The 23,906-nt window shown below is 38.3% G+C and overlaps 1 protein-coding gene across 1 annotated transcript in view; it reads right to left on the bottom strand.

The window, feature by feature from the left end:
* Positions 1-23,906, bottom strand: part of epha6 (eph receptor A6) — a 294,006-nt gene that overhangs the window by 19,172 nt on the left and 250,928 nt on the right. The window contains exons 9-13 of the mRNA XM_088608898.1: positions 14,410-14,480; positions 12,804-12,929; positions 10,779-10,964; positions 974-1,035; positions 5-214 (exon numbers count right to left, since the gene is read on the bottom strand). Of these exons, the coding sequence (XP_088465024.1) occupies positions 5-214; positions 974-1,035; positions 10,779-10,964; positions 12,804-12,929; positions 14,410-14,480 (655 nt within the window). The remainder of the gene's footprint in view (positions 1-4; positions 215-973; positions 1,036-10,778; positions 10,965-12,803; positions 12,930-14,409; positions 14,481-23,906) is intronic.

Here is a 23,906-nt window from a genome sequence, read left to right as displayed (position 1 = left end):
TCACGCTGGTGGTGTAGGCAGCCTCAGGGTCATCCTCCAGCACGCGGGACAGCCCGAAGTCGGACACCTTGCAGACCAGGTTGCTGTTGACCAGAATGTTGCGGGCGGCCAGGTCTCTGTGTACGTAGCCCATGTCAGAGAGGTACTTCATCCCGGAGGCAATGCCCCGCAGCATGCCCACCAGCTGGATCACTGTGAAGTGCCCGTCATGCTTCTGCAGGGGACAGACAGATGGAACAGCTCTCAATGTTGGAAGGACGAGACCCCTCCCATCAAGTCTTCAATGAAAACACCTCCAGCATTTTGAAAGCAATCTCTTACAAACTCGCCGCATGTCTTTTTTTGGGAGCTGGGGGTGGGGTGGTGGGGGTTGCAGGTTAACTAATTAGTAACTGAGAAAAGGTAAAGGCTGTTCCAGTGCTGCTCAGAGCTCCATCTGTTGAGAGCTTTCAGGAATCCCAGGGGAAACGCTAATCTCTTTCATGAAAAGAAAAAAAATGCATCAGGTTTCTTTATCCCAGAAAAGATAACGCAATCTCTGAAAAACTGCAGCAATTGCCACCTGTTGCCTTGTGAGAAAGGAGCTATAATTAAGCATGGGGAAACGTTTATTGTAGCAGGCAGAAACTATCGAAAAGGAATAAGCAAGTAAGCTGCTTTTAACAAAATCTGCATATTTTAGAAGTGATTGTTCTACAAAAGCACCAGATGACTTAATGCGTATATCTACTGTACACAAGTGCTCTCAAACAATATGATAATGGGATTCTCTATGAAGAGACGCTCATCCATTTGTAAATTAACAGTTCTAGAATGACTTAAAATAGGCCACAGAAGAGGAAAGCCACCACTTTTTCATTTAATGGACTCAAGCATCAATGTGTCATAATTTTTTGTAATAATTATTGTTGAAATCAGTTCTTAAAACAACCTGCTCTTCAAATGCCTTAAGGGGCTAAAAGCATCATCTCACCCGCAGGAAGGAATCCAAAGATCCATTCTCCATGTATTCAACCACAATCATTACCGGTCTGCCTGGAATGACAGAGGAAATGTTTAGAAAAGATTCTACAATAGACTTTGATATGTTTAAAGAAGATCACCTGTAATGAATTAAAACAAAAATAAATGTGTGAGACATCTATGGTCTTTCTTTACTTCAATGGTGAGAGAAGCAAAAAAAAAAACAACCTTTCAAATTAGATTAAAGAAAATATTCACATCTCATATTTTCTATGCTGTAGCTAAAGGGGGACCTCTGCAAATTCTTTGTGAAATGTTTTGTAATCCACTTTATTTACATTTTAGGAAGGGGTAAAAAGGCTTAAAAAAATTGGTAATTCTTACATAAACCAGAATAAAAGGGCAGGAACCTGTTTCAACCTATGGAATTCCTTGTTTAAGTTGGATACCATAATTTACTTAATTACTAGAGATTGAAGACAGTTTTTTGGCTGCTGTGAAGAAAATATCACATCCAAGATCTACTGCAGTCTAATAAGCAAGATCCAATATGTGAAATATTCTTCCTTTCCCACTCAGATCAGTGAAGGTTTCTGTAGCACATGAAACTCTGTTCACAAAGTGGTCCATACAGTTTGGGGTGGAAAAAATAAAAATAATTATCATGTAGGTCACATGTCTTCTGTAAGTGTATTAGAACTTATGCAAAATCACAATGTCCTGCAATGAAAGACTCAATTTCTTACATGCCTTTCAATTTCTTACATGCATAAACAGCTTATATAGGAAAAAAAACCCAATTGATTTCTTTTTGGTTCTGCACAACTATGTATTAACTTACAGTAGTTAGAATCCAAATATCAAATTCTGGATAAACAGTTAATTTATGATCTCTAGGAACAGTACAGTGCATGCAATGTGCTCATTGTGGCTCTTATTATAGACACACTATCTTGAAGGCCTTGAAAACACTGTACAGTATGTGCAGTCTGTTTTTTTCCCTTCTCCTCTGTTGATTAATGCTTACATAGCATGTAGACTGATCTAACTTGGGCCGGATCTCTGAATTTCTGTTTCAGGAAACCGATGAATCCATCAAATAGTCATTTAAAGTACAACAAATCCCATTTAATCTTAGCAGCGAACATAGTTCAGCTCCCTTTCTGTGCAACCAAGAGAGCAGAGCAGCAATTAGGAGACAGTGAAAGCTTAGCAGGTCGACTGCTACTTTAAATGCAGGGAAACTAGCTAGGAAATGGAAGGAATACTGTGCGCATGCACCTGCCAGCAGGATCATATTATAGTTATTATGGTCATATTTGACAATTATCTCCTGTGAAACTACTTCTAAATAAATTGCTACCAACTAGACAGAACATTGGGCACACCATTTACTGTCTACTCCATATACAGTACCATACTGGCCTTTCACACATCATATGACAGAAAAATATTTCATTAATGACCTCAGCACCTTATTTTGTTTGTTTTTCACCTTCCTGCAATTCTTAAAGCAACCTTTGGAATTTTAGTCTGTCTGGATTATTTTCTGCCAGACTGATAGATTAGTCTTTATGGGTGTGGAATTTAATCATGGCCTTTAAAAATGCAGTGAAACTCTGAGAAATAATTAAACATACTAAAACCATCTATCAATCTACATCAAATGATTAAATCATAACATGGAAGTTAACCTTCCAAATTAATGTCCTCATTTTTTAGATGGCTGGATTTCTGCTGGCTCACAGCTGCTAGCAGTTCTGTACTCATTGTGTGCTTTGCTACATGAATGGGATGCTTGTGCACTACTTTGTCCTGTTTCTAATCAAAAAAAGATTACATGAAAGGCACAGATACAAGCGTGGTGTGGAAGGCTGAGCTGTTTGGAACTGTAAAGTGCTTTTTAATTAATATCCTGCACAACATACTATACAGGTTTAACGTATGCCAAATTTGAACACACACACAAAAAGGAATTAGCCCTTTTTATTTGTTTTCAAACTGCCAAATTTAAATGACGTAATTAGCTAGAACTTGCCAATAGAATACACATGCCTTGCCATCATGTAATGGGAGTTAAAAAGGACTAGTGTATGATTATGAGTCTGGAAAACAGAAAACCTAGGCAAAGGGATATGATACTTTCTCTGACAAAGTAATTAAGACTCCATTGGCTACAAGTCAGTTTCCTCTCTGTTTTTCTATGGATAAGGGGATCTGAAATAGCTGTGCAGCAAGAGAATATCGGCATTCATGCAACCATTCAAATCAACCTCCAGTACATATTGCTGCACAAGTCCATTATTTGATTCTTCAGACTGTGGTTCCTGTGGCGAATTAACTGGTGCTGATTAGATTGATTTATTCTTACCATTGAAGAACAGCTGTCTGAATTCATACTGATTTCCCTATGTAGGGGTTCTCGATAGGATACACATTCACTACGTATTTTAATTAAAACCAAAGATGTGTTGTTAAAAAAAACATGCAACAGTAATTCCAGTCAATTGATCACTTTGCAAAACTGAGATGAATCTCTCTCACACACACACATTAAAATATCTCTTTTTCTCCTTTTTCTGTGGGCCATAATTATTCTGACTTGTTTTTCTTCAATGCCTTTGATTAAATAAGATGTAGTGATAAAGATCTATTGACTTTAGGGAACATTAAATCTTCTTTACAATAGGTGACACATGAGCATCTATTCACTCCCTGTAGTGCGTGAGCGATCAGGACAGTTTCACACATCATTTGACCCTTTCAGTGGGACAGCACATACTGCTCATCCTGAAAAACACAGCACTGAGTTACACAGCACTGCTAGGAAACGAAGAAAAGGGCAATAACTGCATTAATGAGTAGCAAGGCATTTGCGATGGAGAGAAATAATTACCAAGAAAATCTTTCAAAAAGCCTCTGGGATTTATACCATTTACACCAGGACAAATTGCAAATGAATATGTTGCTGAAGTACAAAACAATCTAGCACCCGAAGAGACTGTTGGTTCTTGCTCAGCTCAGCTTGGGGATTCAAACAGGAGTTCACTGGGATATGTGCTGCCAGCACACTCAAGCAGTGCCCAATCTCCTGCCTTCACTCTGATCCGCCCATCAATATGGCTCTTTTCTCTCCAGAGATAATTTGAGGGCTCTGGTAAAGAAACCATGGTTAAAAAAAGGATCTATACATGTGCCAAATTCAACCTTACAAAACTCAACAGGAATATTAATCAGTGCCCATTTATTGTATTTTTTTTAAGAAGAGCAGTACAGAATTTCGACAGGCAATGTTGTGATGGTCTTAAACATGCTATTTTGTGTCTGGAATATACTAGTCATACCAATACAGGTTCTGCATAACCTGAGGATTCTGTTCACCCAGGTCCACTGTCTTGAAAAAAAACTTTGAATTTGGATTTGAAGGGCTGGTTTTGCCACATGGACTGAACTTCTTTACTTTGAGTAGGATGTGGAAAAGGCTGGAGGCTGCTGTGAAAGATGCTTCAGCATAGAAGCAAAATAAGAAGCTAAGTGAGTTTGGTATATCAGAGGTTACTGCATCATAATTCTCTCTCATCCTCCAGAACTGAAGAAGCAAAGCCACAGTAAGTGAACTTCACATTCCTACAGGCCAAAGCTCCAGCAATTCAGTCTCACTCTTTGAAGACAGAAAGCTTTCAAAGTATTTGAACACTGAGTACTGTGTTTGTTATATTTGAGGGAATATTTATTACTTTTCAATAGCAGCCAGGCAATCCTTGTAACTCTGCATTATCTGGTTCAGAGGAATGGTTCTCTCAGCTTAGCAATAGAACCAGAGAGCAGAGAGCCTCTTGTGGAAGGGTTTTTATTATCTAGCAACTACAATTATCTTCTTAAGCAACTGTGTCTTCGTTAGTTGGCATTTAGCTTGTTCCAGATTTAAAGGGACAAATGAAGATCTACTGTATGCGGACTGTAGAATATCTGGACTCAGGGACTTGTAGTCTTTATAAATAATAGTGTGTCTTGTATTTTGTGTTCAGGTTATAACTAGCGCAAACAAATAGATGCTTGTGTCTAAGCTGTTTCCTGTTCTTTACTCTGAAACTGCACTAATTAGCCATGAGACAATACTTGACTTTTTATGATGATGTGGTGAAGTGCTAGCACCTTCTATCGAATTACTTTCTAGGCAAACTGGTATGACCTGATTTCTCACATCAATTCTTTCTCATTTCTTTTAATTCAGAATCTGTATTTACTAAGTGCACCATGCCAATGTTTTGTAAATAACTTGTAACATGTGACTCAGATTATGAGTCCCCAGAACACTATGAATCTCCCAACCATAAAAATCAACTTTAATACAAAGACTTGAATTTGTGTTCATTTTTTCAAATGCTCCCAAATTTCAGCAAATTGACCGTTAAAATAACAAACTTATAATAATATTTTTTAATAGAATTTGGGAAATTCAGTTTCACTTATTGTACAGGTAGGCCTGCCTTTCCTTAATCACACTTAAGTACCAGCCTTTCTTAATTAGTCCTCAAAGCAGCAGAACAAGTCCAAAAACAACAGATGGTCCTAAACTGCAGTGAGAGGAAAAACTGAACCTAAAGATCTGAGCCACTGGTGTAAACTGCCATAGTTTGTGTTTATGTCCTCTTTTCAGTGCAGCCTGTAAAGCAGTGCACTGGTGGCACTTTATGCAGCCGTTTTTTGGGACTGATTATTTTGATGGCTCACTCTCCACGTCAGGCCCAGATGCTAATGCAAAAAACTAAATTCAACTTGTCTCTTTTAATAAGAAGAAGTCTGGTTTAACCAAGTGGTTCCTTTGGAAATGGGGACAGAATGTTTGTAGTCGCTGAATAATCGACACAGTTTCCAGCTTTTGAATTCCATGTTCTATATTCTAAATTCGAGGAAATCCCGGCTTGCTGTTATTATATCCAGCAAGATAAATGAAGTAATTGCCCTCCTCAACTACCACAGGCCTCAGGACAACTGCACAATGCATGTGAAATACACCACTGTGTCCAGAAAGGTCAACTTTGTACCCGTAAAACAGGAAGCATTAAAAACTGTAGAAGGCAGAAAATAATGTTAATTAATTCTGATCACATACTTGAAAGTCAGAAGAAAAAAAGTTGAGGACCAATTATAAAATAAAAATGTTAATTTTACAAAACTGGATAACACTTCAGCATCAGCGTTTTTGGAAAATGGGTAAAAAAAGTCATCATTTGAACCTAATTGGAACAATTTGCTAACAGTCTGGAAGAAGAATAACAGGAAATTAGCAACATATCAGGATCTTTCCTCTCCTTTTAAAATAAAATGCCCAATATTAATTAAATGATTTATTACTGTTTCATACTATAATTGCTACACAAGTGCCCAACTTTTAATGTTACTTTCCTTTTCTGGTTGGATTTAATGGTCTGGGGAACTGGAAGAAAATAAGAAAGAGATTGCTCAGTGCTTGCTGTCTAAGTGATTTATTTGTAATTCATTCACTCCATCTTATTTTATTTACAGATTTAGACATTCTTCTGATATACTCTGCCCTCCAAAAAATGGGGCAGCAAAGTAAAAACTCTTCGTTTTTTTGCTTTACAGTTGAACAATTTTATAAACAGATTTTGAGTTACCTACTAAGAGCTCTCACAAGAACACTGGAAGCAAAGGGAACTGGTTTTGTTCCTTCTCTCCATGTTTGTGTTTTACCGACCGTAGACCTGCTATGACACACCAGCTATCAATTACACCATTCCCAGGTGTGAGATCAGACCACAAAATTGAGGCCCACTGGTCCGGGGAACAGCACCAGAGCAGTCTGTTTACTTGTCTCTGTACCTAATGATGCAACTCAATTAGGACTCAATTACAGCTAGGATCTGTATTGTATGTATTATCTTTTATATGACTGTATTGAGAAATTAACAACAAAACTAACTACTTATCTATATAAATACAAACTTGAATCTAAAGTAAAAATATACTTTTTTCATGTATCTAACACTATATAGTGAAAGTATTAAGCTTTGTAGGTAAGCTATTGAACATACTCCACAGAGATAAGACGTAGCAGTCAATCAGGATGCTTTACTCAAATGCAATTTGTAATTGCTGAATTAATGTTTGTGCTGTACTCTTAATCCTGTAACTTTTTTATTCTATTTTGTTTTTTCTTATTGGTAGAAATAAATAGTGGTGTATTATGTCTCCTGGTGCTCCTTGGTCTACCACTCAGTCCTGTTAAAAGCCCTATAAAAAGATCCTGTACAAACTGCTACTAGTTATTAACTGGCTATGCTATAGTCCTGTCTGCGAGTATACACTGGCTGGCATAGCCGAGAATGATTGATTGATAATGAAAATGATCTAGATTGATCAAGAGACAAGAAAGAGCATTACACCTGAGCATCACTTCCTCGTCCCTCTTATTTTCTTTTTCTTTCGGCACTAGCAGTTTGAATTGTTGTGGATGCTCAAGGAAAAGTTATGGATTGCTGGAAATAATGTTTTAGTTATGCTTCAGGACCTTCAGGGCTTTTAAAGAGCCTGACATAATCCAGCAAGCTGCAGATACACTGGAACTATCCCAGCCTTAAATTTTGCATAATGTGCCCCTTGTGCTTATGCTGTGTAAGGACTATGAAGTAAATAAACTGATTAACAAATTACAGCTGGAGTTTCACAAAACTACCTAAAACACCTTCCAGTTGGCCACAGAAGCCAGTGAATTTCTAAAACTACACTTCATCTCTTCTTTTGTCTTCCCCCCCCCTATTTTAAAGTTGGTTGTCATAGATTTGATTGTGTTTCATTTGCCAGTCGGTAGTGAATTGCCATTTACAGAGTTCTGTTCCTTTGCACAGGGAAGGTCTGTCTCAGACACTTCACAGTTTAAAGAGAAAGGAAAACAGGTTTAAAGCTGCTGCTCACAATTCATACTTACATTAGTAAGCATCTGGAATGCAAACAAACTGATTAAGCCCACTTTGTAATGGCTATAGTCATTTTAGTCCCTGCCAAGAAGTTCACTGAAGTGAAAATAGATTAAAAACAGCTATATTATTTTTCCTGGGTAGAGTGAGCAATTACTTTCAACCCTGAGTCATCAAAAGAAAGGATATACTGCACTATCTTTCATAAGAACAAGCTATTACTGCAGCTAAAAAAGCTTTTTTAATCAAAGAAATCATGACTTTTATACACATATCTGTTGGTGGTTGAACTTTCGTTGGTCTGCTTCGAAATATATTTTGAATTATGGAAATTATACACTATTTAACTTATTAAAAGCAAAATATGGCAGTCAATCAGCATTAGCCATTTACTGACCATCAGAAAAAAACCTGTGCAATTAAGAGACCTCATCAGCTTAATCATTACCTGGCACTGATGAATTGGATCTTTCCTTTCATGCTAAGAGTACACTGTGGTAAATTTTTTTCATGTGCTTCACTGAAAAATGTGTTCTTGCCCAGATGAATATAGGAGAAGAAATCATGCGTTCGCCCAAGCCTGTATTGCACAAAACCTGAGGAAATCTTGTCATTAAATTTACCTGGGTTTCCCATCTTTATATAAGGAGATTTTCTTAAAAGACACAATTAGAATTAATGACATACTGAAAAGTAAAACTAAAAAAGGAAAAACAAAATACAATGATCTTTTTGTTTTTGTAAACCAAATAGCTTTTGACTTTAGACTTTGCAGGATTTACTCAATAATAATAATAATAATAATAATAATAATAATAATAATAATAATAATAATAATAATAATAATAATAATTGCTTACACTTATATAGCACTTTTCTGGACACTCCACTCAAAGCGCTTTACAGGTAATGAGGACTCCTCTCCACCACCACCAATGTGCAGCATCCACCTGGATGATACGACACCAGCCATAGTGCGCCAGAAAGCTCACCACACATCAGCAATCAGTGAGGAGAACAGAGTAATGAAGCCAATTCATAGATGGGGATTATTAGGAGACCATGATTGGAAATGGCCAATGGGAAATTTGGCCAGGACGCCGGGGTTACACCCCTACTCTTTTTGAGAAACGCCCTGGGATTTTTAATGACCACAGAGAGTCAGGACTTAGGTTTTACGTCTCATCCGAAGGACGGAGCTTGTTTACAGTATAGTGTCCCCGTCACTATACTTTGGCATTAGGACCCACACACACTGCAGGGTGAGCACCCCCTGCTGGCCCCACTAACACCTCTTCCAGTAGCAACCTTGATTTTTTCCAGGAGGTTTCTTACCATAGATAAATAATGCTCTACTAAATGTCAATGTGGAATTAAATACTTTTGTTGATTTAAAAGATCACTTCACTACTTAGTATCAAAAGCAATACTACAAATAATTGCACTTTTCACCAGACACAAGAAATTAACCTGTTTAACCCTAACAATTCTGTGTTAAGGATTATTGATTATTCAGTGTGTTCTTGGATTACTTCATATTACAACTTTGAATTGATAAACAGCTAGATGCACATGCACATTCACACGAGATTCTCTTATATTCACCTGCCTTTGGACATATTATGCTAAGTTATCGTCTGCACCCATTGGTGGCACAATGGTTAGCATTTGCAACACTGGAGCCCCAGGTTCCAGACCTAGGGTGCTATCTGGAGGTTGAATCCAGACCTAGGGTGCTATCTGTGTGGAGTTTGTGTGGACTCTGGTTTTCTTACACAGTCCAAAGACTGTGACATACTGCAACTTTAATTGGCTTCTCGGAAAACTGTGAGTGTGTGCACCTTCATGTCTGTGTGTGCCCTGTGATCGACTGGCATCCCGTTGCTTGCTGGGATAGGCTCCGGCACCCTTGCAACAATGAATTGGAGTTAGAACAGCATTTAAAAAATGGATGGGTGTCTGGACCCTCAAAAAACATGATAGCAATTTTGGTACAGTATATAATAAGGTAAGAAAGGATAATGGTGAAGTAATGAAACTGCTTTTCAGAACCACGGAGAGCACTCATGCTCCTGGAAAACAAGCAGAATTATGACCAGGAAACTAATGCATTCATCCACTATCAGAAAGCCCTTAGAATGCCCTCATTTCTGGTGAGCATGATGACAATCTGGAGCTGCTGATCCCAGGAACACAGGAAGTCAGGAAGGACTACATTCTGGACAGGACAAAATTCCATCGCAGGACAGCTACACACGCTCAGGGACAATTTAGGGACACTAGATCAGCACATATTTGTAAGGAGGGGAAAAATTAAAGTGTCTGAAGAAAACCCATGAGGGGTAACATGCAAACTTCATGCAGAAGATGCCCATGCTCCAAAATTGAACCCAGGACCCAAGAACTGTGCACAGTAACAGCGCTAAGAGCCACACCATGATGCAGTCAGAACTGAAAATACAGTTCTGCATTATAAAAACAGTACATTTTACACAAGGCCTTTAAGTCTAACCAGAGTATCCCTACAGAGGCAATAAACTCTTGTTCACTATATTGAGTTAGCACTTAAATTTGATAAATTACCTCAATATAAAGCCCTTCTCAATTCTGTCCTGTGAATACACAATCAGATTAAGGCTTTTGACCTTTACAGCAATGATTTCACAAGCCACTAGCTAATAATACAATGCTACTATATTTTGAAGCTATTTCCCCTATCATCTAGCATTCTAGTTCCTAATTTAGGATGTCTAGGCAAAAAAGAAGAGCAATTCTGTTTCTTGGCTTTGTGTGGGTGACAGGGAAGATAGACCTTCCATAAAAACACATACTGTAGGCAGTGGATGGACATGGATGTGTTTAAGGCCTTCTTACTTTTGGTGACCACCCCCTCCAGCCGGATAATATTAGGGTGGTCGAACTGTCCCATGATGCTCGCCTCCCTCAGGAAGTCCCGCCTCTGCCTATCCACGTAGCCTCCCTTCAGTGTCTTAATGGCCACAGGGATTTCTCTTTTGCCTGGGGTTCGCAGACGCCCGCTGCACACCTCTCCAAACTCCCCTGAAAGACAGTTGCACTATCATCAGAACTACCCTTCAGCAGCAGAAAAATGCTCTACTGCACATGTTACAATGGACCTCTGAATAGGAGTTTTTTTACAGCATGATAGAGAAGCTCTACATTATCTATTCAATCTGTACTGTACACTTGCTAACCCTCAACAACAATGAGGAATATTGACTACTTATTGACGGCGGTTACTTTGGCCCTGACTTCAGCTTTTTTTTCTAGCAGATCACACCCAACCTTAATTTTCTATCGATTAAAATGCTTGAGATCAGAATGTGTGTAATTTCATTTTTGTATTATGTGATTTGTTCTATTATTATATGTTGAGCTAATCAATTTTCACGACAGAACATTGTGGGATGAAACTACAAATACCAGCCGCTGGGTGGCACTCTTACGGTTTCTTTAAAAAATTAAAACCATTTCTTTTCCTCATCTTAACTCTCATTTTGATTTCCCAAACCTACTATTTATCCTGCCAAAGAAAGACAGTTTGTTTGTTCTGCTCTATCAAAAGTTTCTTCTCTGAAGATTTTTTTTACTTTTTAAAAGTGAAGGGATTTTTTCCCAGTACACAAGGAAGTGCAGATGTATCATTTAATAAATCTCTTGTAGCAGACAGGCCTTCAGCATCTAAATATCGAAGATGATTGCAATACGTGTAAAAATAAAATATGATTATCGCCCAACTTCATGTGTTAGTTATTCATTTCAACAAAAAGAGAATTGCAGCATTTGAAAAATGCCTTTTTTGATATTTTCACATTATTACATATACAACGTATATTTAATAAATACATAAACTAAAGGGAATGGAACATAAACATAACTTCTAAGGGAAAGACTCTAATAGGATTTTAATGAAAAAACAAAAACTAGGTAGAGAAAACATTTAAATAGATAAACCTTTTACAGGTTAACTCCTATAAATATATTTGTCTTTAACATCCGTGAAAACAAGAGAGTAAATGAAATAGCGAGATGTTATTACATCTGATTTCTTCACTTTTGATCATTTGTATCATTAAAATATTAGCATGTGAGCCTAAAACAACACTGCAATAGCTTGTATTTGTGTAGCACATTTAACTTTCGAATCCATTTAAATCCGGTATCTTTTTCACAGAAGCCTTCGTCTCAATGCACGTCCAAGAGTCAAATGATCTAAAAGGTGGCTTTCTATAGTGTCATATGGGATTAGGTACCCTGTGAAATGTTTCAAAAGCAGGAAGGTTCAGTGTCAAACGTGTCCTGCAGATCATGGCTGCAGTGGGAGAGGAGCTGTGGCTCCTCGGAAACTGGCACTGCACCAGGACATAGAGTACCCCCCTCCTGACGTCACGAGTCCTGAATGAAGCAATTATTCTCTGGCCATTGAACGGCATTGAGAGAGAGAGACAGGTCTCTGGGAATGCACTTGGCTTTCGCTGGGAGCATGCACTCTAGTGGACTGTGCACGTGTCATTCAGCTTCGGGTCTGTTTCTGTTTTCCTTTCTCCTCTTTTCTTTCAGTTTACTTTTTGGTTGTTAATATTACTTTGCACTGAAACTGTATTGTCTTTGTACATTTGGATGAAGTGCCATTCTCCATTTTCTACATACAGCGTTACAATTAGGGTGATAAAAAGGAATAAGGAACAATTCAGATTATAGTCAGGCTTCCTGAAGACCTCCTCAGACATGTCCCTTGCTCTTTCACCTACAAAGACAGTACATGTGAGCCTGAACGTGTGTACAATTATTGGTGTGCAGTCCCCTCACCAGTGGACTAAGCTGAAGCCCTTTAATTCTTTTGTGAGCACAGCTGGCCTTGAACCCTTGACTTCCTACCTGCTCCGATCACTCTCTCGATTCGGATGCGCGAAGGATCGATCTCTTTCGCGAACTCGTGCACAGCCTGCGTCGGGTCTTCGTAGGTGTCTGGGTCAATGTAGGTTTTGATTCCTGGAAAACGAACTGCAACAGAGGCATGTGGAATATTTTAAAAGCAGTAGAAATGGGGCTAGGTAATTGCTAGGCTCTGGAAAAGAATCTAATGTGTGAATAAAAACAGGAGAATGAAAATATCTGCTTAGTGATTATTCTTACTAATTAGCCATTAGTACCCAACTAGCTAGAGGGACACAATTGGCCTCCTCACATCTGAAACCATTCTATGTTCTTAAGAAATGTGAAAAAGCTCTGGATTTGTATTGTTTAAGGACACACACAGTTTTAAAAAAGTACTGTACACAATCCCTTGAGGAATAATTCAGCATACCAGAATGTCAACATGTAAATCTTTTATTTCGTGATGCTTCAGGGTCCTCCTGTTGTGTTAAAAACTGCAGTTCTCTCTCAGGCCCTGACATCCAACAAACACATTGTTTGTACCATAATAGGATATTGGTGGTGGCAGAGATATAGAGAATTGCTTAGGCCTTGTGAAAAAGTTATTTAGTGATTAAAAAAACAACTTTTAGCTGACAAGCACTGCTTGCATATGCTCTTGCTGTGCAGTCCCTGTTCTACACTAATGCTCTTGCCAAGGCAAGCTCCATAAAAACCGGATTTGGTCTCGCAGAGATTTCAGTGGAATAAATCTCTTACTGTAAGCATGGGGTAGGAGCTAGCTCCAGGACTAGAATGGGCTATGAGGGAAAACTGCAGCTACAGATACAGAGAAACAGCTGTGCAGGCATGGCAATAATAGATGTTCATCAGACAGGCTTACTCAGGCCTGTTTATCATCTCCAAGCCTTATTCCCCAAAAGGAAGAGTTTGAAGAAGCACCCACTGTCTCCCCGCGGGGAGAGTCTCTGACAATTTCATTAGCTTTGCCTACTTGTATTCATCCCCTTTTATCAATCTTTCAGCATCGGCAAAGGAGTATCTGGCGTAGGTGATAGAAGAGAGACGGACAGAGGCTGCATTTTTCAACTGTTCTAAAAATACGAAGCCCTGAGTTTTCACTTTTCCTAATTCATCCGCAACTCAAAATACTTTCATCAAAAAGAAATGTAAAAAGGTGCTGAAGTGAGAAGTTAAACTTATCTATGTATATGTACTGTACTGTATGTTATAGGTGAATGGGCATTGTTCTGTCTATTACCTTGTTTGTTTGTCCCCAACACAATGCACAAAGCTATTAGTTTTGCAGCTCAAGGAGAAAAAAAAACTATCCTAGACTTTTCAGACTCTCAGTGGATGACAGAGGACAGTCATGGACAAACCTGTTTCTTCTTTTCCCTTAAAACTGCTATCCACAGCTGTTTAGCAGTGTTAACAAGACAAAAAAGGTTTTAAAAACAGGTCATGCAGTTAACCCACTAAATAGAAACACTAGAAAGTGTTTGCATGAAAACTTTCCAGTATGCTTTGGAGTTGATTCAAATAAGTTAAGAGAAAACAGAGGACACCTCATCTTTTAGAAAGCTGTGGTTGTGGCTGCTCTTACTGTGGCCATTTTGAAGGTGAGTCCTCCTCTTCTCCTCTGACTTCATCTTGGCTTTGATGTACCACTGACACCTTTACGGACAGAAGAAGAAAGACTGAGTGTAAAACATGTTAGGGGACATAACCGCCTTTGCATTCTTGTCAGCCCTGGGAAGAAAAATTAAAGCAAAATAAAAAATTAAAGCAAAACAAAAGCCCATTTTTTCCCTCTATGCACTGTTTATCACTCTACCTCAGCTGTGGGAAGGGTGCAATCTTCAGACCTAAATCCATCTAGATTTGAACAATTTAAATAATTTATCCTCTCTAGAGCAAAAGGTCAACAATTACCAGGGTGGTGAAGGTTTTGATAGCTTTCACTCTCACATAATTGGCTTCTGATTGAGGCAAGATTACAGAGAAACAAGACCAGCTAGGCGTTCATCACATTTTCTGTGCTGTCCTTTTTGTTTTGAAAGTACCGGGTTATCTTTTGATTTGCTTGGATGATCTTTTTAAAGCTAAGCAGACATTGCCTTGCATTATGCCCAGTCTTCCCAAAATAATATTAACAGGAACAAAAAATGTCCAATGAATGCGGCGCTAAGGGAGGAAAGAATAGTGATGAGGCAAGACATAGGCATTAAGGATAAGGAGCAGCAGACTGGAAAGGAATGTGGGAAACAGTAACCTAAGGCAAATGGAAAGGCAACGGAAAATGAGCAGTGAACACAGAAATGGCAAACATACTGTAAATGCTTTGGTGAATCTTTATAGTGCCTTGCAGCCCATTGCTGGTCATCTTATAGTCAACTATCTCATTGCAAGCTATCAGCTTGCTGTGCTCTTCTGCTACCCTGAGCTGTTGATCATTAAACATTTCATGACGGCTGTGTCTTTGCCTTGGGCAGGCAAGTTGTGCTTGTGTCTACTGCAGGAAAATAGGATTAATAAGAGTTTGTAAAGAACAAGCCCCTAGAGATATATGCCAAACCCCTAGTGACAATGAGCGTCTTCAATATTTTAGGCCTTGTTTTTTTTAATTGGTTTTTGATTCGATCTGTTTTACACTTGGAAATTAATGGAGCATTTGTGGACTAAAAAAAGATCAGAAGTGCAAAACATTATGGATTTTTTAGTGCAAGTGGCTTTTTATAACTCCAGCCTGCGATAATTCTTCTTTCACATGAAAGTAAAATAATCAGTGTTTCCAATATGGTAGTAGTCCTGATACATGCATTGAAGGCAGGAATTTTTAGCCAACATTGTTCACATGGCATATCATCAAATATAATCTTTTAGTGCCAGATTTAAAGTAATTGCAAGTCCATTAGCTGCATTTGAATATAACGGCTTAGTTCACATTTTGTTTTCTTTTTAAAAGGCCTTTCATGCTTCAATGCATTTTCCCAGGGTCAACCAAATCACAGCCAAAGGGTGTGAGTTAAAATCATGGGTGTCTTCTCAACCCTTTGAACAATCACATATAACTATTTAGCATTACTGCAATGTACAATAACAGTGCTAATCAGTGGGACAATGGAAAAAGTCAACAAAGAAGAAACCATGCAGCAGAATAAGCTATCCCTCTAAGTGCACTGAAAGACAGAAAATAGCTACCTGTGTCTAAACACTGTGTGGACTCTTACTGTGGCCCACTGTGTGAGAGGGCACCGAAAAACATTAACTGTAAAGAAAACAATGACAAAAAACTATATGGTTTGACCAGGATGAAAAGACAGGTGCTGATAAATGTATGGCCCACAAAAGCACTTGGATGATACATTTCCAAAAATGTTTTGTTTTGTTCACCATTATTATTAAATGTGATAAACGCTGTTTGTAGCCAGTGAAGTAAGAAACTGTGAAAGTTAAGTAAAGGCTTGAACATTTCTTTCTTAAACTCCAGTGGTAGACATCTGAAAAATAAAGGCATGACAGGGGGTGTGTCCGCTGTTCCTGGCTGAGATCACAGTCTCTTCACTCCTCTCACCATTCACTTGATTGGATTTGCTGTGATGATAATTTCTGATGTTAAAAAAGAGCTGTTTGTTGCCAAAAGTGCAGGTCATGTGTAAAGCCTACAGCCCTCCAGAGAAAAATTCTGAATTTGTCCGATTAATCAAATAATTCCTGCAGTTAAGTAATCAGGATCTTATTCGTGTGGAACAAAAATTCGAGACAATTTGATCCTTCTGATCTGAAAGGCAGTGGAGTGAAGACAGCAGGCAAAGTGGACACTAGCCACAATTGAGTTCATGTTAATCACCAGCATAATGAAGTACAAATGACTGAGGTCTTCAGAGTGCGGCAAACCCACACAGGCATCACCATAGGTATGCTGTGTGACTTAATCCACAAGGCAGGGTATTTGGGTCTTCATCACAACAATTCACCATGCTATTTTTCTTCTTATGGGCTATACAAACGTCTATCTTATACTTTCATTTAAGATGCATCAGAGAACCATTAATTTCCTTTAATGCTTTCCCTCTTAAACCCTGGAGAGTCACTGCACTTGTGTGACCTCACTTAGGGACTTATTTACTTTTGTCAGTACACAATACTTCACGCACACTATATATGCCCAGCAGAGAAGTGAAGAATGAAGCCTCAGGGATTATGTGTGCACGAGGCTGTGCATATGTGCAAAAAAGCAGAATTTGGAGTCCAGTCTGCTCAGTATTTATCAGACAATATCTGAGTAACCATTGATGGTAAAAGGTATTCAATGGACTACAGCTGTTCATTTACAGGTTCACGTATGTGTGAATAAGCTGTCTGAGCTTTTTCATTGTGGGTTAAAATGACTGTATAATACAGATACAGCTCTTATTTGAGTTACTAATGATATGCTGATGACTGCTGATTATTTTTTGGATCCATTCTTCTCCAGTTGGACCTCAATGCTACCCTTACTTCTATTGATCATACCATCTCGTTGAATAGATTAGATGAAAAGGTACTACTGGAACTGCTTTGCTAATGGTTACTGTATATCCTGTCCAACTTATAGAAAACAATCTTTTCAAATTGGATATTGTACTACCTCTACAAAATTGGTTGTAGCTGGCTTTGATCTGTTTTTGAATAGTAGTGGTATCAGTCCTTTACTATGTAGAAGACATCCAACTTTATGGTTGCAGAATTCTGACCTTAATCAAGCTCTATCTGCCTTGTTACACTGCTTTGATGATGTTAAAAAAGGGATGCAACAAATCATTTTACACATGAACTCTGACTTAATCCAAAGGTATTATTTTGATTGTCTTTCCTTGGCAACTTTTCAGCTCTGCAAATACTGTCAGTCTTAGTTTGACAGCTGATATCAATTCAATCCTTGACACTTCTTAAGTGTTATGTTAACTTTTTATGACAACTTTGTATGAATCCATACACCATATCTCTCCCATTCTGATGCAGAATATCTATTGGATGTTTTTGTTCTACATCCTGGATAGGATGCCATTACAGCACATACCAACAATTCAGAGGAACGGATTAACCCAAAAAGCAAGCCTTCGGAAGATGGAAGTGAGCTCGAGGACCTGGTGAAGAATGACCTTACTAGCAACTAGAATTATCAGCATAACGGCATATACAGGGAGCAGGTTGTGTCCCATTTTTTTCATGTGTGGAAGACTAACTGGCAACCATCATCATGGTCACATGGATGAGCATGATACATGGATTAAAACCACAAAACAGAAGCTTTAAACAAGATGATAATATTGATATTGATAAGAGCATTTTTTGGAAATGGATAGCTGAGTGGCGTAGTACAGTAGGTCTAGAATATCGTAAGTGTCATGTATTGCCTATTGCCTACGCAATATTTTCCAACTTGATAGTTTTTCTTATTGCATGACTTTTATCCCCCATAAAAGTTTTTTGTCATTGTAGCAGTACTCTTCCACTAATTACATTCTATGCCTTTAATGCCAGTTATTCCTGTTTTTGTGGAACCTTGTAGGTTTCAGTGAAGCATGGTTTTCCCCCAGTTCATTTATGGAAGTTTCTGGAGGTGAAACTGCACAATCTGTGTGGCAGAAATCCTAAACCAGAGACACTGCAGAGAAAACTTCTGTTTCTTTAAAGGATAGGCTTGTATGCGGTTATTGATCTTTGCATTGCCGAAAGAACAAGGTTATCAAAAAAGGCAATAAACAGATACAGTTCACAAATCCTGAACAGAATTATCCAAAATGCCAATCTCTAACAGATCTGACAGTATATATACATTAAGTATAGATCTTTCTATTCAATAATATGTTATTTCTCCATACTGTACATACTTTAAATTGACTCTGATAGTGACACTATAATGTTAGGTACAACAAGCACCACCAAAATAATTGAAACTATTATCTTACATTGGAATTTTGAATGAAGGTGTTCCTTTCCCAATGGCAGAGTGTTCTCTTGTTTGGGAATTTTGACAGATGTAACCATGACAGACTGAAAAACAGCACAAGCTGCAGACAGATGCTGCTCCACGTTGGATATGACCTTGCAAGCTTGCTCAGCATGTGGAAAATTGACAAAAGGAGAAGGGGAAAATCATAGGTCCAGATAACGCAGATGATCCTACAAACGCAGTTATCAAAACGGCACGTGATGCCAACATGCCTGCAGCTTAAGGGCCATCAACCAGACAAAAGGCAAGCCCGTGGGGGAATGGCAGGGACATCAGGGCTTGTGAAACAGTGAGAAACACAACTGCAGAGACCCCGCTGTGTGAACAGCTGGAAAGAGTTGCACAGATGCAGTCAACAGTAAAATGGGAAAAGGATTAATGCTCAAAACCTTGCAAACAAGGGGTTTGTGTTGACTCCCAGTGGTAAAGACAACTATTGAGAGTCAATTATCCGAGTCTTCATCTGCTTTTCAGAAAAGCTTCTGTCAGATTCTAATGGAGAACAGAATAGAGGAACCTCTTCTGTATATCGTGTGCATAAATCTGCAATTTGCTTATAATGGCCCTGGAAGAGGGCCAGTAGAGATGGCAGCTCTGGTCTAAACCATATTTCCCAGAAAGCTGCAGAGAACAACCTGCCATCCTCAGTTACCTGACCAATTGGTGGAAGACAACTGGTAGGGTGACAGTTTAAAAACCAGGAAGCTGAGGCTTTCAGTATCAGTCAACATCTACCATCTGTAGACAGAGGAACAGGAGCGAGGAAAGAAATGACTGACAAATGGATAGAACTTGGAACTGTGTCAGCTGTGGAAGAGTCTCAGAGGTAGCTAGTAAACAGCTTAGCTGCCCAGCTTTTACTGGGGAGTTGGAGAGACTTTAGATGAAGCTGAGTTAGTAGCTTAAAGAAGAGTTAGGCTTTTGTTAGGCTTTTCAGTTACAAAAGTGTGAATAGAGCATGAACCCTTTTAAACACATTCTGGAATAGTGTTTATGTGCACAAAGGTTCCTGAGCCATGCTTTTACAGAAAGGGATCTTTCACAGCCTCCTAGAAATAACTCAATAAATATTAAATGTTGAAGATCTAAATAGAGAGGAAGCCCAGTGATGACAGCAGCAGCCCACTGAGCTGGCATGAGAGAAGCTGTGACCAGCTTTGACCTTCCTGGCAATACAATCCATTAGACACAGGGTCTCTCCTTTCATTACTCTTACCTCCTCCCACTGGTTGCTGGGTTTTGATTATGTTCTTCAAAGTTTCATCTATCATTTTTAAAACAGCTTATCATGTGTTACACTTTAAGGAATACAATAACAACAACAAAGTGGAGCCAGGTAATAGGATGTAAAGTGTCGATCCACAAATGGTCAAGACAGTAGAGAAGTCTGAGATCAAACATAAATAAGAGTAGAAGGAGAAGGTCTTTCTTGAACATTGTTTTACGATGAAAATAATATTTAAGAAAAGTGGTCACTCTTTTTAAAGTGTTTAATGAAGATAAGGGGAAGTAAATCTTAACGTAGTCTGTGAGATCATTAAGAAGGCCAGCTGCAGTGCAGACACACCAGTTATCTCCAGTTATTTGAATTGTGTCCTACATAATGAGGAGAAATCACAAGAGAAGGACAACAACATTTTAATGTGAATAACTGTCACGATGCTTTCAGAAAAGAATCCTGTGTGTCTTGCGACAGTGGTAGGTGTTTTGTTGTTGGCCTGACATCCCTGGCCTGCTCCAGCCTGTGTTGTTGAGTACACAGTGTTGAGATTACACAGTCTGACACTACGCATTGCTAGGACTACATAATCTTATACTACAAATTGCTAGGACAACAGAATCTCACACTACACAGTGCTGGGACTATACAATATCACACTATGAAGTCTGGCACTACACAGTCTGGTGCCACATAGTCTGGCAACAGTAATGAAGGAGAAGGCAGGAAACATCCAATGTTTTGCTGAGGAGGAACTTCATCAGGAAGTTTTATAGCACTACTCTTCGGTCCAGGCAGTGACATCCACTCTTAAAGGTTTCAAAAACACCTATCAATATAATATGAAATACCCTTTCTCAGATGTCAGGATTCTCAAACAATTTAATGACTTGATAACTAAATTTTAAAATGTGCCTGTCATTTCAGAGGAAAAGTATACTTGCTACACCTGAAAGATCAAACCCAGTCATAGAAGGTGACCTTGTCATGGCTGTCATTTTAAGAGTTAAGAAAACATTAAAATAAATAAGAAAAAAACATTGATCTAGTCATATTTCTAGATCAGTCCTCTGTGTTGTCATTTGTTTTATTTATTAAGAATGCATGTTTTATAAATCAGATCTATTATTAGTTTGGCAATGTCTGTACTAGAGATCATAAAGCCACATTCTGAAATGTGATTTGGTCTTCCAGAAAAAGCAAAGTTGTTTTGCCTTTAAAATCACAGGCACATGCTTACTTTCCCAAATCATTTGAAATTGGCATCCTGAATGCAAATCCTGACAGGTGAGTACATTAATGAAATATACTCTCTGTCACATTGCTAGTATGTGTCTGGTTATAGTGAGGTCATCTTCATCAAAGCTGTTAGTATCCACAATCTTAAAGTGCATAACTTTTTTTTATATATACAATTTATTTTAAAGAGCTTTAAAAGAGCAACACACTAATACATTCACAGGAATGTGCTTTTAATGTGTAATTGTCAAGGTATAACAGAATTGTAAGGCAAAGTAATAGCAAAATCACATAGGTTAAAATGCAAGTGTAATATTAGCTTTGCCTTGTTTTAGAAATTGGTGTTTGTGTGAGCCATCACTGATGTAATCCTTGAATATTTAAAACAGTTGGACCAATATAACAGGGAAAGTAGTGCCTGCACTTCACAATAAAAGGGTCATGTGAACTGAGCCAGGCTGTTTGTGATTATTGAGCTTGAATCATTACCACCTACACATTTACAGAACATCTGAAGCAAGCTCCACAGCTGAAAGTTTTCTTCTTTCTTTTTACTTTTAAGAATGGAATTAACCTTAATTTCTGTACAGTACATACATTTGGAATCTATAGCAAGTTTTAGCAGCACATATTTCAGTCAAGGGTCTGGCTTCGCAGTCTGAGTCAAGACAACTGACCCAAGCCCTGAAATAGGGGCTGTAAAAATGTAATTACGGTGGGTAGTTGCGTCAGCATGCATAGGCTGCAAAGGAACAAGAAATAGATTTATTCAATGCTGAAGAAGGCTCCACGGCCGAAATGTTGTGTTTTCTTTCTTCTTTTTTTTCAGCATGGAATAAACCTATTACTTGTTAAAATGTAATTACTTCCTGTCTTACCTCTGAAAAGTCAGATAGCTTCTGACAAACAAATGTATGTATTTGTTTCTTCTCTTTGTGGTGATGTTCCTTTAAATCACATAATTTCCATTACAATTTTAATTTATACATACAGTGAGGTTATTCTATGCATGTATATTTTGCTTCAAAATGTCCAGCTCCTCTACTTTCTACTTATCTTATCATCTGACAGTAATAGACAGGAGTGTCAGTTCTGTTTTTAATTTTGCAGCATTGCTTTCAGTTTAAAAAAAGGTGTTGAATAAAATAATACAATAATCTGCTATTTGTATCATAACTGAACTCCTTTCTAGCACTTAAAATATGAATGTTTAATCTCTTATAAAATCCCACTATCCTTGGGTCATCCAAGTCATCCCTGTTTACATCTGTACAATCCGTCAGCAAAATCTGAAAACAAAACTGCCCTTGTAACTCCAGAGACCCCATCTTAAACAAGATCCATAGCACATATATTGTAAGTGCTTTGTGACTATAAGCAATATTGCACATAAAAATGGCAAATGGAATTAGGGTATCCAACTGCAATAATTCCTTGTACAGTCCGTTTAATTAGCCGGAAAACCTATTCACTGAAATGGAAACATGAACAATTGGTTTGCTGCCATCAGTCTAGTAATGGGGACTTCAATTGTCTAGAGACACATGTCAGAAACTGAATTACAGATTTAAAGTTGAATATAATCATGGTGTTCAAACACAGAGTCCTTAGGATGACAGACAGATTCAGAATTTATTTTTTTTCCTGCAATTGTATGTGCTTCATTGGGTGACTTTTTGTGAGAAAGGCTTTCTCTGATTAAGTACAAGAGAAGTTGAGTTGAGATGAAGACATGGATATACTGTAAAGGAACAAGTAAAGGTTTATTCCATGCTGAAAAGAGAAGAAAAGAAACAGCACACCTGAAGAAGAGTCTTCTTCAGGTGTGCTGAATGCAAATGTTGAATTGAATGCATATGAAACCTGAAGAAGGCTCCTCAGCCAAAATGATGGGTTTCTTTTTGGTGATGTTGTACCTTAAAAGCAAGAACTCCACTCATTTTCCCTGGTTAACCTACTGGCTCCTCATCTCTTCAACTGAACTGGCAATCTGAGTTTTTCAACCACATGACTGCAAGCAGTCCAAGTCAGGACTCCTTTTCTCAAAACTGCCAGGATGAGAAAATGAGTCAGTAAAGCACAAAATTCTGTCTAAGATATTCTTTCTGAAACTGAAACTGTTTGTGAGCCCACTGTTATTTTTGTCTGATCGATGAAATAAGACTGTCCAAAATATCCAAGCACATTCTAAACAAAGCCGGGGCACACAGAAGTCAGCAAAATGTTAACTTTGGCAGAGCTGCCTGAGACTAATGCAAGCTGATAAGCAAAGCCAGGCAAAACTGTTCTTCTCTCTCCTCTCTCTGCACTGGGACTCTCTCAGCACAGAATAGCTGCAAGTCGGGTCAAGGACAAACCCCAAGTTCCATCTTACCAGTGGGAAGTTGGGAAGTTGGAACTAATCAAGGATGTGTGGCCAACAGATCTTTGAGTTATTTATTCACTTATTTATTCACATTATAATTCTCAAGAGTTGATTTATTATTCCAAACATGTTTGATGTTTAGTTCACAATAGTAAATGCATATTCACTTGTATCTGAGAATATGAATGTAACTTACTATACATGAGACTTTTGAACCTAGGAGCTAGACTGTTACACGTTATAGTCAATGTGCATTTTAACTCTGAAGTTATTAATTCT

This window comes from Lepisosteus platostomus, chromosome 2, assembly GCF_059453375.1.
Source record: "Lepisosteus platostomus isolate fLepPlt1 chromosome 2, fLepPlt1.hap1, whole genome shotgun sequence".
In the NCBI taxonomy this organism is placed as follows: domain Eukaryota; kingdom Metazoa; phylum Chordata; class Actinopteri; order Semionotiformes; family Lepisosteidae; genus Lepisosteus; species Lepisosteus platostomus.
The sequence above is the reverse complement of the archived record's forward strand: the minus strand, read 5'-3'. Positions and strand labels throughout refer to the sequence as shown.